Genomic DNA, 13,148 nt, shown 5'->3' with positions numbered 1-13,148 from the left:
CTGGTTAGCTCAGTTGCGTGGATGGTTAGCATATGGTTCAGAATAACACAAACAGCACAGGTTTGATTCCCATCCTGGCTGAGGTAGACTTGGGATCTGCCTCCTTGCCCTGCCCCTGAGAGTGGAAGGCAATGACAAACCATCACTGACAAAAGCTGCCAAGAAAATGGCTCAGGATGAAGTATCAACAGACATTGAGCCAAGGATCTACCTTGGGGCAGAGCACACATGCCATGCCATGACAGAGAGACTCTGCTCTATCATGCCAGAGGCCAGAAACTCCCTGCAGAAAACAAGCTATTTAGTAAATGTTTATTAAAATCTGGATTGAAGTTTTCATAATTGTTCAATGCATAGTAGGGTCTTACAGTGTAGAACTGTCACAAGTGCTCACTCTGGTTGATATTAGCTGACCTGTCAGACAATAGTACGTGTGTTACATTCGGCCTCTCATTCCTGCTTAGGGAGAGGAACAGTAGCCGTCCTTCTGGAAATGGGTATATGTACTCATCTGGTTTATCTGGACAGTTTCAGGTAAAATTTTAGTTGTGACACTCAAAGCTTCTGTAGGCTCTAGGCACTAATTAGTACTTTGCATGATATTCAGTGATGATCAGTGGCAATCCAACTCCAATAAGGAATTAGTCCCTTGGGGAAGAGAGTTGGAAAACTGATATCCTTTGAGTGTTGCCACTAAACATGAATAATTTGCTTTTTTATTTCTCAGCTGTCTCGTTTCCAGTACCTCTACCAATTGAGTTAGTTCCATTACAACGGTAGAGTTTATCTGTACTTGAGAGCAACGCACATTTTAAAACACATTTTAAATGTTTACAGGTTTTGATATGCAACTCAAATTTAATTGAAAAAGATTATCTACTTTGTTATGCATTAGTTTTTTAAAGTATGTTGTCTAATTAGTTAAATTGTATGGAGAGGTATGATTGAATCATCTTTGCTTTATTCCCTTGTTAGGTATGCAAACATTTCCTTGAAGCCATAGAGAATAACAAATATGGCTGGTTCTGGGTCTGTCCTGGAGGAGGAGACAGTTGTATGTACCGTCATGCCTTGCCACCAGGCTTTGTATTGAAGAAAAACCAGAAGAAAGAAATAAAGGAAGAAATTTCATTAGAAGATTTAATAGAAAAGGAGGTAAAGAAAAACATTTTTTGTTACTTAACCTCACCATTATTTTTTTTAGGCTAAATGCCAAAACTCAGACTGTGAGAACTTCACTTATTTGTGCGCAGGATGATGTCTAAGAAATGCTTTTAACTTTTTGGATGTTTATTTACCTGTGGAGTGACTTCGATCAAAATGTTGGTGCTTTTCCTTCTGTACTTATGGAGGCCCTTTTAAGTGCTAATATTGTGTTAAAAGCAATGTAATTTTTGAGCCAAGACCCAATATCCTATATTGGCATATTTTCACAGAAAATAGGGCTTTTTACACTCTTCTCCATTGACATTGTGTTAGTCTAACTAGAATTGGGGATCGTGTTACAAATATAACATCTATAAGATTGTTTTGGTACTGTATCATTAATTTAGGATGAAGGGGTTCATGTGAACTGTTCTGAATTTTGCCCGACAACAAGCTTGATTGCTTGGTTGTTAAAGAGGGGCCAAGGTCGTTTTACTGGGAAGAAGGTGCAAGACGTTCACACCCGTGGACAATAACAAGGGCATCTGGGATGACTGTGGGAGACTGTTAGTCTTCAAGTCTCAAGGGAAGTGTTAGGAATGTCAGGTTTCATTAATGTTTATACTTTAAACTCCCTATTTAATTCCAAGACACAATGGAGTTGGAGTTTAGAAGAAAGTTATTCGGTAATTTTATTTGGATACAATGCCTACGTGATTCATGTTACAATGGAGATGAGCTTTGAAAGGGGAACACGCCCTAGAAAGGCATTATAATATCGGCTTACAGGGTTTTCTTAAATCTCTGACCCTCTCAATCAGGGCAGTCTACAAGAATCTGAGAGAGAGTAGAGAGATGGAGGCAGCCAGTGTCTGTTGTTCACCATGCAGAGTGTGGGTGGGAGCTCGTGCTCATATTGAAGAGACCAAGTTCATCAGGATTTAAACAGGGCTGGAAAATTCACCTAGCTTTGGCTAGACAGAGGAATCTCCAGAGTAGCCCTCACCGTGAAAGTCAGTTCGGGAAACAGAAGATATCCGGCTTCAAAAAGATAAAGGAAGAAAGCCATGGGGAGCCAAGAATAGCTTTGGACTGGTTCCTGGAGAGTGAAGTGTCCACTTAAGGGACAGGGTAAAGTATAATCATGGAGGGGGATTTTCAGTCGTATTAAATGGGGAAGCTTTTATGTAGTTTAGAGTATAAGTTGCCTACTGAAAGTTGCTTTTAGTTTGTTAAACTTTGAAGCCTTGTGTGATCCTTTTAGCCATTCACTGGAATTCAAATATCTGCAGGGATTGTAACAATTTTAATTCAACTTCCTCCTAGTTTGTTTCAAATTTCAATAGCATACACAAAGTAATTGGCTGAGAGCTATCAGACCCATTGTTGCTCCCCACAGTACATTAGCTTGCCAGGCTCGTGCTCTTGGTCCAACCAGCTTCATCTACTTCGTCAGTAATCTTCATTCTGTCATAAGGTTAGCAGTGAGCTGTTTGCTAATGATTCCAGCATCCGGTTTCTCTAAGCTCTCAGATATGCAGCGGCCATACTGGTCGACAGCAAAAGGCTGGCAAATGGTAGGCATTAGCTATCTCATAATTTAAAAAGTCCAGATTCTCCTGAACTATCAGTGATGCCATTGTTGAGTGTTCCACACCAACTTCTTGGAGGTCTCCATTAACCAGCCATATCATTAGCCTGCATAAATAGAACAGAGGCAGCCTACTGAGATACGAGTGACTGGCTCACCTGGCCCCTCAGAGCCTCCCACCATCTACAAAGCTTAAGTTAGGAGTGTGATGGCACTAGCATGCATTGGTGCAGCCAGAACAACACTCAACAAGCCTGATGCATCCAGGATGATTGTCTGACACCACTGCAAGAAGACTTGATGCACTCCTGATGGATATCTATAGCTGCATATGTTCTACCTGCAAAATGCGCTGCAGCAACTCTCCAGGGTTACTTTGACAACATTTCCCTCAACCTTCACTGATGTACTGGGAACAGGAACAGCATATCATGGGACAGAGTTGGCTTTTTGATTTGTTCATGGGATGTAGGCAAAGCTGGCAAGGCCAGCTTTTATTGCCCATCCCTAATTGCCCTTGAGAATATAGTGGTGAGCTGCCTTCTTGAAACGCAGCAGCCCATGTGGTGGAGGTACACCCATAGTGCTGCTAGGGAGTGAGTTCCAGGATTTTGCCCCAGCGACAGTGAAGGAACTGTGATATATTTGCAAGTAAGGATGGTGTGTAGCTTAGAGGGGAACTTGCCGGTCATGGTGTTCCCATGGGTGTGCTGCTCTTGGTCTTCTAGATGGTAGCGGTCGTGGGTTTGGAAGGTGCTGTCTAAGGAGACTTGGTGAGTTCCTGCAGCGCATCTTGTAAATGGGGCACACTGCTGCCACTGTGCATCAGTGGTAGAGGGAGTGGGTGTTTGTGGATGGGGTGCCAATCAAACGGGTTGCTTTGTCCTGGATGGTGTCAAGCTTACATGTTTTCGGAGCTGCATTCATCCAGGTAAGCGGGGAGTATTCCATCACACTCCTGACTTGTGCCTTGTAGATGATGGACAGGCTTTGGGGAGTCAGGAGGTAAGTTACTCACTCATTCCTAGCCTCTGACCTCTAGAAGCTGGAGCACTTGTATGGCTAGTCAGTTCAGTTTCTGGTCAGTGGTAACCCCAAGGATGTTAGTAGGGGATTCAGTGATGGTAATGCCATTGAATGTCATGGGGCGATGTTTAGATTCTCTCCTGTTGGAGATGGTCTTTGCCTGGCACTTGTGTGGCGTGAATGTTACTTGCCACATGGAAGCTCAAACCTGGATATTGTCCAGGTCTTGCTGCATTTGGCCAAGGAATGATTTTGTGTCTGAGGAGTCATGAAACGTGCTGAACATTGTGCAATCGTCAGCAAACATCACTACTTCTGACATTATGATGGAAGGAAAGTCAGTGCTGAAGCAGCTGGAGGTGGTTGGGCCGAGGACACTACCCTGAGGAGCTCCTGCAATGATGTCCTGGAACTGAGATGATTGACCTCCAACAACCACAACCACCTTCCTTTGTGCTAGATATAACTCCAACCAGTGGAGAGATGAGATTTCCTCCTGATTCCCATTGACTCTAGTTTTACCAGGGCTCCTTGATCTCAAGGGCAGTCAATTTCACCTCACCACTGGAGTTCAACTCTTCTGTCCATGTTTGAACCAAGGCTGCAATGAGGTCAGGAGCTGAGTGATCCTGGCGGAATCCAAACTGAGAGTCAGTGAGCAGGTTATTGCTAAGCTAGTGCTGCTTGATAGCGCTGGTTGATGACCCCTTCCATCACTTTACTGATGATTGAGAGTAGACTGATGGGGCGGTAATTGGCCTGGTTGGATTTGTCCTTTATGCGTACAGGACATAGATGGGCAATTTTCCACATTGCCGGGTAGATGCCAGTGTTGTAGCTGTACTGGAGGATCTAGGCCAGGGGTGCAGCAAGTTCTGGAGCACATCTTCGGTACTGTTGCCGGAATATTTCTTTATATCAAATGGAGTGAATCGAATTAACCAAAGCCTGGCATCTGTGATATTGGGGACTTCCGGAGGAGGCAGAGATTAATCATCCATTCGGCACTTCTAGCTAAGATTGTTGCAAATGCTTCAGCCTCACCTTTTGCACTGCTGTGCTGGGCTCCCCCATCATTAAGGATGGGGATATTTGTGGAGCTGCCTCCTCTAGTGAACTGTTTGACTGTCCACTACTATTCACAACAGGATGTGGCAGGACTGCAGAGCTTAGATCTGATCCATTGGTTGTGAGACCACTTAGTACACTGCTTACGCTGCTTGGCACACAAGTAGTCCTACCTAAGTTGTAGTTCTACCAGGTTCACACCTTTTTAGGTGTGCCCAGTGCTGCTCCTGGCATGCCCTCCTGTACTCTTCATTGAACCAGAATTGACCCCCAGCTTGGTGGTAATGGTAGAGTGGGGGATATGCCGGGCCATGAGGTTACAGATTGTGATCGAATACAATTCTGCTGCTGCTCTTCACCCTCAGTGCCTCATAGATGACCAATCTTGAGTTGCTAGATCTGTTCGAAATCTATCCCATTCAGCATGGTGATAGTGCCACACAGCACAATGGAGGGTATCCTTAATATGAAGACGGGACTTCACCTCCATGAGGACTGTATGAAGGTAACTGTTAAAATCATGTCTCTCAAGGCTGAATTTTTCTTTTACAAAATACTAGGACATGGCATGATCTGGACATTTGGACATTAACATTGGATTTTTTTTTAAAGTTCATAAGTTCACCTTGGAACTGTCAGCAAGCAAACCGCTTCCAAGAAATCACCTGACCTGTATGATACTTGAAGATCTGGTTGTTTGTTTTAAACTGCAATCGTTTTAATTGATGGACAAAAAAATGAAAACAAAGGTTGATAACTTGCTGGAAATCACATGAGGGAGAGGCAGGGGGTAAAAAACTTAAGTTGTGCACCTCCTTGTTTTGGAGGCAGTCTTGTTGGAGAACAAGCTGAGAAAGGAAGGCTCCCTCTCACTACCTTACCTAAAATTGTGTGTGGCTATCAACCTGTCGCCAGAGAACCTTCGTCTAAGTGTAACCAGTCTGCATTTGTACCTGCAAAGCTGGACAGTTGGCAGGAGGGGGGGAGATGTTGTTGCAGTGGGGAGACAGTACTTGGTAAACAGCAGGAGGCTTTCATGCCCATGTTTGACCATATACCATGAAACTTCAGAGTTGATGTTGAGGACTCCCACGGCAACTCTCTTCCAACTGTATACCACTGTGCCGACACCTCTGTCGGGCCTGCCCTGCCAGTGGGGCAGGACATACCCAGGGATGGTGATGGTGTATTGGAAATTATCTGTAAGGTATGTTTCCGTGCGTGTGACTATGTCAGGCTGTCACTTGACTAGTCTGTGAGACAGCTCTCCCAACTTTGGCACAAGCTGCCAGATGTTAGTAAGGCGGACTTTGCAGGGTCAACAGGGCTGAGTTTGCCATTGTTGTTTCCCAGTGCCTACGTCAATGTTGAGTGTTCTGTCTAGTTCCACTCCTTATAGACTTGTAGCGGTTTGTACAACTGAGTGGCTTGCTAGGCCATTTCAGAGGACATTTAAGAGTTAACCACATTGCTGAGAACCTGGAGTCACATGTAGGTCAGACCAGGTAAGGACGACAGATTTCCTTCCCTAAAGGACATTAGTGAACCAGGTGGGTTTTTGCAACATCAGCAATGATTTCAAGGTCACCATTTGACTTTTAATTCCAGATTTTTATTGAATTCAAATTCCATCATCTTCCATGGTGGAATTGGCACCATGTGGCTGGCTGAGGCTCTGGGTCTCTGAATTACTAGTCCATTGACAATGCCACTGCCTCCCTGTCTCCAAGAACTCCTCCAGTCACAAAGCATTCTGACTTGAACATATATTACCATTCGTACATTGTCACCAGATTAAATGTGAAATTTTCAGTTAGAGACCATCATATCATCAGTGCAAAGACTACAGCCCAACATCGCACTCTCAAAGCAGGTAGGATGGGCAATAAATATGTTCTTGCCAGTAATGCCAGTATCCCATGAACAAAAAAAAACACCTTTGACCTTTAAGATTTCAATTTATGATAGGGCATGTATTTAATATGGTGGAAGATTTATTGAATCAAACTGACTAGGTTGCTCTTGGTTTAAACTCAATACCACTTGTATTGTAAAATATTAAGACAAAATACAAATCCTGTGATTTATGTATAGTTTGACCTTTGAATTAATTTTGGTTCAAATCTATATTGCTATGCACATTCTGACCACATGGTGACACTAGATATTAAAAAATCTACTGGGTGTACTGAATTGCAGTTTCATCAGTCATATAAAGTCTTATACAGTTAAGTGGCTTGAGTTACCTTGAATTCTTAGCTATATAATGAGGACAGACTATATTTGTTATTCAAAAAGGATAAATTATTATAATGTTGTCTTTAACTTCTAAGAGAGCAGCCCTGGGACCAGACGTAACCAGAATCACCCTAGAAACTTTCTTAGAATGGAAGAAAAGGAAGAGACATGAGAAAACTGAAAAAGCCCTGCAAGAACTAGAAAAGAGGAAAGCAGATTTCAATGCTGGAAAAGCTTTTGGTGTATGTAGATTTGTTCTTCCTACCATTTACTGAAATAGTCCTTTTTTATACTTGGTTCCCAAGTGTTTGATTATGGAACTTTTTCATATCTAGGTGAGTGGTCGTGAAGTCTTTGAATTTAGGCCTGAATTGATTAACGCTGATGATGAAGAAGCAGATGAAACACAGTATCTTGAAGAACAAGATGAAGAGGTAACTCCAACTGCACAGAATAACTGCTGCTGCTTTGCTGTCATTATAAGTTTTTGACTGACTCTCTTTGTTCTAGGTTGAAGAAGCAGCACAGATCAATGACATTGACATTTCCCGGTTTGTGCCAATAGAGATACATAATACTGGCATTACAGTGTCTACTGGAATTGAGCGGCTGGGAGCAACACATTCTGCAAGTTTACCCAAAGAAATGTCCAGTGATGCAGATGGTGAGTGGAGCCCAATAGTACTTTTGTTAGCATACTAAGTGGCTTATTTAGAAGCACATGCAACAAAAGCCAAAATGGGGAGAATATCTAGTCATAAGGTTCACTCGCCCAAGTTTTGGAATGAGGCATGAATTTGAATCGAATGGCATGATCGTTGGTATGCAAGAGGTTTAAACTTCTGTTTCCTCATGCTGATGATTGAATGTTAGGTTGAGTATTTCATCTTGGTCCACAAATTGCATAGTCCATAATTAATAAGACTTGCTTTTATACAGCACGTTTCACAACCACCTGAAGTCTCAAAGTGCTTTACAACCAATGCAGTACTTTATGATGTGTGGTCACTTGTAATTTAGGAAATGCGACAGCCAATATGTGCACAGCAAACTACCACAAACAGCAATGTGATAATGACCAGTTAATCTGTTTTTGTTTGGTGATGTTGATTGAGGGATAAATATTGGCCAGGACACCAGGTATAACTCCCCTGCTCTTCTTTGAAATAGTGCCATGGGATCTATTACATCACCCGGGCAGGCAGATGGAGCCTTGGTTTAACATCTCATCCGAAAGATGGCACTTCTGGCTGTGCAGTGCTCCACTGGAGTGTCAGCCTTGAATTTTGTGATGAAGCCCTGGAGTGGGACTTGCACCTGGAACCTTGTGACTCAAGCGAGAGTGCTACCACCTGAGCCAGGGCTGACACTATACTATTATCAAACATTTCTGAGGTATATTGATGCCAGGCAATAGATTGTTATAGTGTGGTTAGATTCAGCGTGATGCCATTTTTATACTTCTGTTTGCTTTGGATTCTGGAAGACTAGCATTCATGATTTGACTGAGAATACTGTTAAATCTCCTGTAGTTCAGTGGCAGAATCCTAGACCCATGAAAAAACTGGGTTTAAAATTTTCGAGCTGGATTCTGTAGTGTACACTCAAGTCAGTTTACAAGAACTAGTATTTAGATCCAGACTTAAAATGTCGACATTTGAAATGGACAGACTCTTATATCAGCCAAAAAGAGAACCATTTCTCATCTGTCAATTTCGGTGTTGCCAGTTGTCTTAAGTGTTCCATTTAGTTTGTGGAGAAACAGTTGTATTTATTCCCTAATTACATTTTAGTTGGTGTTTCTGAAATTCAAATACTAAACATAATTGGAATTACTTCGTGTTTTCTTCAAGGCATAGTGGTTTTGTCATTTGCCTGCATTCCAATGATTAATTTTTGCCATATATGTTAATCCTCTCTTTGGCGTTGCATAGTACACTGATAATTAATGTATTTTCTTGCTTATGGCTGGATTTGCGATGCTTAGATTATAAACAAGCATGCATAGATAAAGTTAGAATCCTAGAATGGTGCGGCACAGAAAGAGGCCATTTAGCCCAGCTAAATGCCAGCTCTCTGGAACAGCAAGTCACCCTGTCCCACTCTTCCACCTTGTTCCCATAGCCCTGTAAAACAGAATTTTAAAGTTTGTGCCTCAAAAAAAATTGTGATAAAGCGTACTTGAAAGTAACAGCATTTGTCTGAATTTGGTTTTCAAATGACATGCAAATTATACAGATAAGTGTAAACCAATGGAAAGTACCCAAGCATTAGCCAGGATGCCCTCTCTATAATTGATTTTTAGATTAAATGATGCATGAAATCAGGCAGATCTGCATTACCAAATGTGCTTCGTGGATTATTTCAAGCAAATTTGAATTGGAAAAGCTGGTGAAGAATATGACAATAGCACAGGCCTGTGCTGTGCTGCCCATCACCTCCAGGATCTCAGCCATCACATACAACAAGCAAATTGCATTCACGCAAACAAGTCCACAATAAGCAATTTGCTTGTACTACATTTGGCGTAGAGAGCATGCAAAGTTGCTTTCAGGTGTTGGTCGGGTGGGGCAGAAAGAGAAAAGAAAAAGAATGGCTACGAGTCATCGAGTTAGAAGCGTTAATTGAAAAATAAGTTTAGAGGTTTATATAAGTAGGGAGAACATTGAACAGAGTTTGAGTGTATGGCCAAAAAGGCTAAAGCTAATGCCACTACTGGTGTGGAAGGGAAAATACATTGCAATAACATGATAGACTCACAGGAGTGAAGGGTGCAGGAAGGGAAATGCAGCTGTAGGAGTTTTCAATAATAGAATAAGGCAAGATCGTTTAAGGGGGTGGGGGAGGGCCCGTATTTTAAATTTGTGTGATGGAACTGGATATTCAATGTAGTTAGCAAGGATGGAAGCAATAGGTGAGTGGAGCAGAACAAGGCACCAGAGTTTTGGATTTGGTTGGGATTTATGAAAAGTGCATGGTAGGATTCCAGCCAGGGGAGAATTGAGAAACGAGTCTAGAGGTGAAAAAAGTAAGAATTTCAGCAGCTGTAGGCTGAGGTAGAAGCAGTAGTGGGCAATGTTCAAGTGAACGTAACCATCTTGGTAATGAATAGAATGTAGGCTTGAAATTCAGCTGTCAGTCTTTCAAATGTTAAGTTGAAGTAAATGTTAACTTCATGCATTGATGTCAGTCATACAATCTGACAGCACAGAGGTTGTCATAGCGAAGAAAGAAATGGAGGGGTGGAACTTAACTGTCATTAGCGTACATAAATAAACTGGTCCTTTGCAAGTGGGTAAGATTCACAAAGGAGCAGTTTGTCGATGAGGGAGGGTAGAGCCTAAGATTAATCCTTGTACTTCTTTGGTGATGATGCCGCTGCAGCAAGATAAGCCATTGCTGTAATGTGTGAACTGCATTTAGACACGATGGAATGTGATATGAAGTAAATGGAGAGGAGAGGAGCTGCCATGGTCAGTTGTACCAAGCATTGCACTTAGTTCAGCAGTATAGTCAGCTATTTATTTTGGTCTTGATCACCATTGCAAGTCTAATAGAATTGTGCTGAAATAGCAACATTATGAAAATGGCTGGAAGCTAACTTAATGTTGTCTTTGCTGGCTGATCTCAAATTCATCTGGGCTGAATTTCCTCTTGCCACATCAGCACCTCTGATATTTTGTAAACTCAGCTAATAAAGTTTTGTGGTTTTACAGTTTAATGGTTGTGTCTCCATTTAAAAGACTGGTGACATAAACTAAATAAATTACGTAGTCTGCTATTTGAAAAAAGACTCCCAAATTATTAGCTGACTTGTGGGCATTTTGATGCTGTACCAACTTGGGGTGTCTGTCGAAACTTATTTTGGTCTTTGAGTCAACTTTAAGGAGTACTGGAATCTCTTTGTATTGGGGACGTAGCTGGGTCCCAAATGGGAGGGGACAGTAGTTTGACCCACTGCTACACAAACCACCTTTCCCCATCGCAGTTTGTCACCTGAAACAGTTACTACCTTGTTACATAATTGCAGCAATGGTCAGTTTTAAACAGAGAAGGAGGAAGATAATGAATGGCGAATATTTGTTCCCTATTTTTGCTGTTTAAAAAACAGTGGGCTAATGGATTGAATTGAATTAACTTAATTTTTCCTTGATATATTTTAACAGATTTATTTTTCTGTTTTGGAAGCAAGTCTAACAGTCAACCAATTTTGTTCTATTGGGAAGCAAACCGCGAAATTGGAAATGCCTGAAATCATATTAGATATGGTGCATTTCTGCAAATTGCAAAGGGTTATTAAATTTAATTAGTACTAATAGAGAATATACAAATAGAATTTAAAAACACATCCAGTTACCTAGCTACATCACAGTACCATACCAGTGCACATACTTAGTTATTCCGCTGCCACCCCTCGCCCCCTCCCCCCAAAAAGACATTTTGGTCAGTTTAAGTCTTAATTTTCTAAACATTTTAATCATTATTAAATTGCCTGTCTACGTGGAGATGACTAGAAAATTGCCTGTTAGCTTTGACCCTTTAGTTCAGATTTCTTGCTTTTGTCACGTATCCAAATATTCAATAAGCTTCTTTTCACCAGACATCCACTTGTAGATTGTGTGATAAGTTATTTCTTTTGTTACAGAAGATAAATTAGATGAAGCCTCAGGAGGAGTTGCTAACGATAGTGAAGATGGTAAAGTGGATGGAGAATTAGAAGATGGTCAGATCGATGGTGTCCCTGTAGATGAAAATCTCTTCACTGGAGAAGATCTGGATGAGCTAGATGACGAGTTAGATGACTTGGATCTGGAGGATTAAGGGACCTGGAAAGCAAAGCATGTTTAATACAAACTTGGAGACTCAAATTCAAAGGACTTCATATTAAATAAACATCTGACTGATTTCTTTAATGTTTGACCCCATAAACTTTTCCTGTGCTGTTTTTAAAATATGCAGAAATATGGTATACATCGACCCTTGCCATGGTCACTTGTTGCCTTGTAAAACACCAATAGTTGAGACCCACCTTTCAAAATAGTCCAAAATGTGAGTAAGCAAGTATTCACGAGCATTGCCAACTCTAACAGTGAAATCCAATATTAAAACACTTATTTATTCTGTTGGGCTGCAAATATTTTAAAAGGCTCAAATGTAAATTTTTATTTTGAAGAACGATAACAATGTTCGTTTTAAGAAATGCTTAAACTCTATTTTGGACAAGAAAATATAGAGCCATTGGAACATAGGATATGAAATTGCATACTTAAAGGAGAGAGAAACGTTGTTAACCATTTTAACTCTTACCTGAAGATCATTTCTATATAGAACATTTCTACAGTGTTGATCTAGGTATTGTAATGCCTAATGCCACATTAAGCAGTGCATCCAGCATCACTGCTGAACCCCTAGTTTGAGTTCATCAAGATGAAGAGTACGAATTGGCAGTGTTACATATTGAACTTCTCTAAATGAATGATGCAATTATTCAATATTTGAAATTTTCATTACCATTTATGTCTGTGCAGGTTGTAAATAAAGTGTATTGGAAAAAAAAACTAGTAGCTTGTTTTGTATAAATCATTAGCTTTGCTTTATAATGCATTTTCTTTTACAAAAAGTAGAAAAGCTTAGAAGTACTAATATTTAACTCTTGAAAATTGTTTGTGTTCCACAATATATCGAATGCATGATCATGGTTTAAATATAATTAGCAATAAATATGGGGTTTCTGGCACTTATCAACATAATGTATCTTTTTGTCAAACTCAGCAACAAAATGTAGTTCATTGCTTAGGAACGTAGGAAATAGGAGCAGGAGTAGACCATTCTGAGTCATTCAACTAGATCCCTTGATATCTTTAATGACTAGAAATCTATCCATCTCTTTGTTGAACATACTCAATGACTGAACCTTCAAAGCCCTCTGGGGTGGAGAATTTCAAATATTTACCACCCTCTGAGTGAAGAAATTCCTCCTCATCTCGGTCCTAAATGGCCTACCCCTTATTCTGAGACTGTCCCCTGGTTCTAGACCCACCAGCCAGGCAAAACATCCTCCCTGCATCGACCCCTGTAA

General features: G+C 41.0%; 1 protein-coding gene across 1 annotated transcript in view; it reads left to right on the top strand.

Annotated features, from left to right (window-relative positions):
* zc3h15 (zinc finger CCCH-type containing 15) overlaps positions 1-12,627 on the top strand; it is a 40,214-nt gene extending 27,587 nt beyond the window's left edge. The window contains exons 6-10 of the mRNA XM_078551908.1: positions 976-1,155; positions 7,165-7,311; positions 7,405-7,503; positions 7,580-7,733; positions 11,715-12,627. Coding sequence (XP_078408034.1) covers positions 976-1,155; positions 7,165-7,311; positions 7,405-7,503; positions 7,580-7,733; positions 11,715-11,890 — 756 coding nt within the window. The 3' untranslated portion in view covers positions 11,891-12,627. The remainder of the gene's footprint in view (positions 1-975; positions 1,156-7,164; positions 7,312-7,404; positions 7,504-7,579; positions 7,734-11,714) is intronic.
* The last annotated feature ends 521 nt before the right edge of the window (positions 12,628-13,148 follow it).

The sequence above is a fragment of the Cetorhinus maximus genome, chromosome 11 (genome assembly GCF_964194155.1).
Source record: "Cetorhinus maximus chromosome 11, sCetMax3.hap1.1, whole genome shotgun sequence".
Taxonomy (NCBI): domain Eukaryota; kingdom Metazoa; phylum Chordata; class Chondrichthyes; order Lamniformes; family Cetorhinidae; genus Cetorhinus; species Cetorhinus maximus.
The sequence above is the reverse complement of the archived record's forward strand: the minus strand, read 5'-3'. Positions and strand labels throughout refer to the sequence as shown.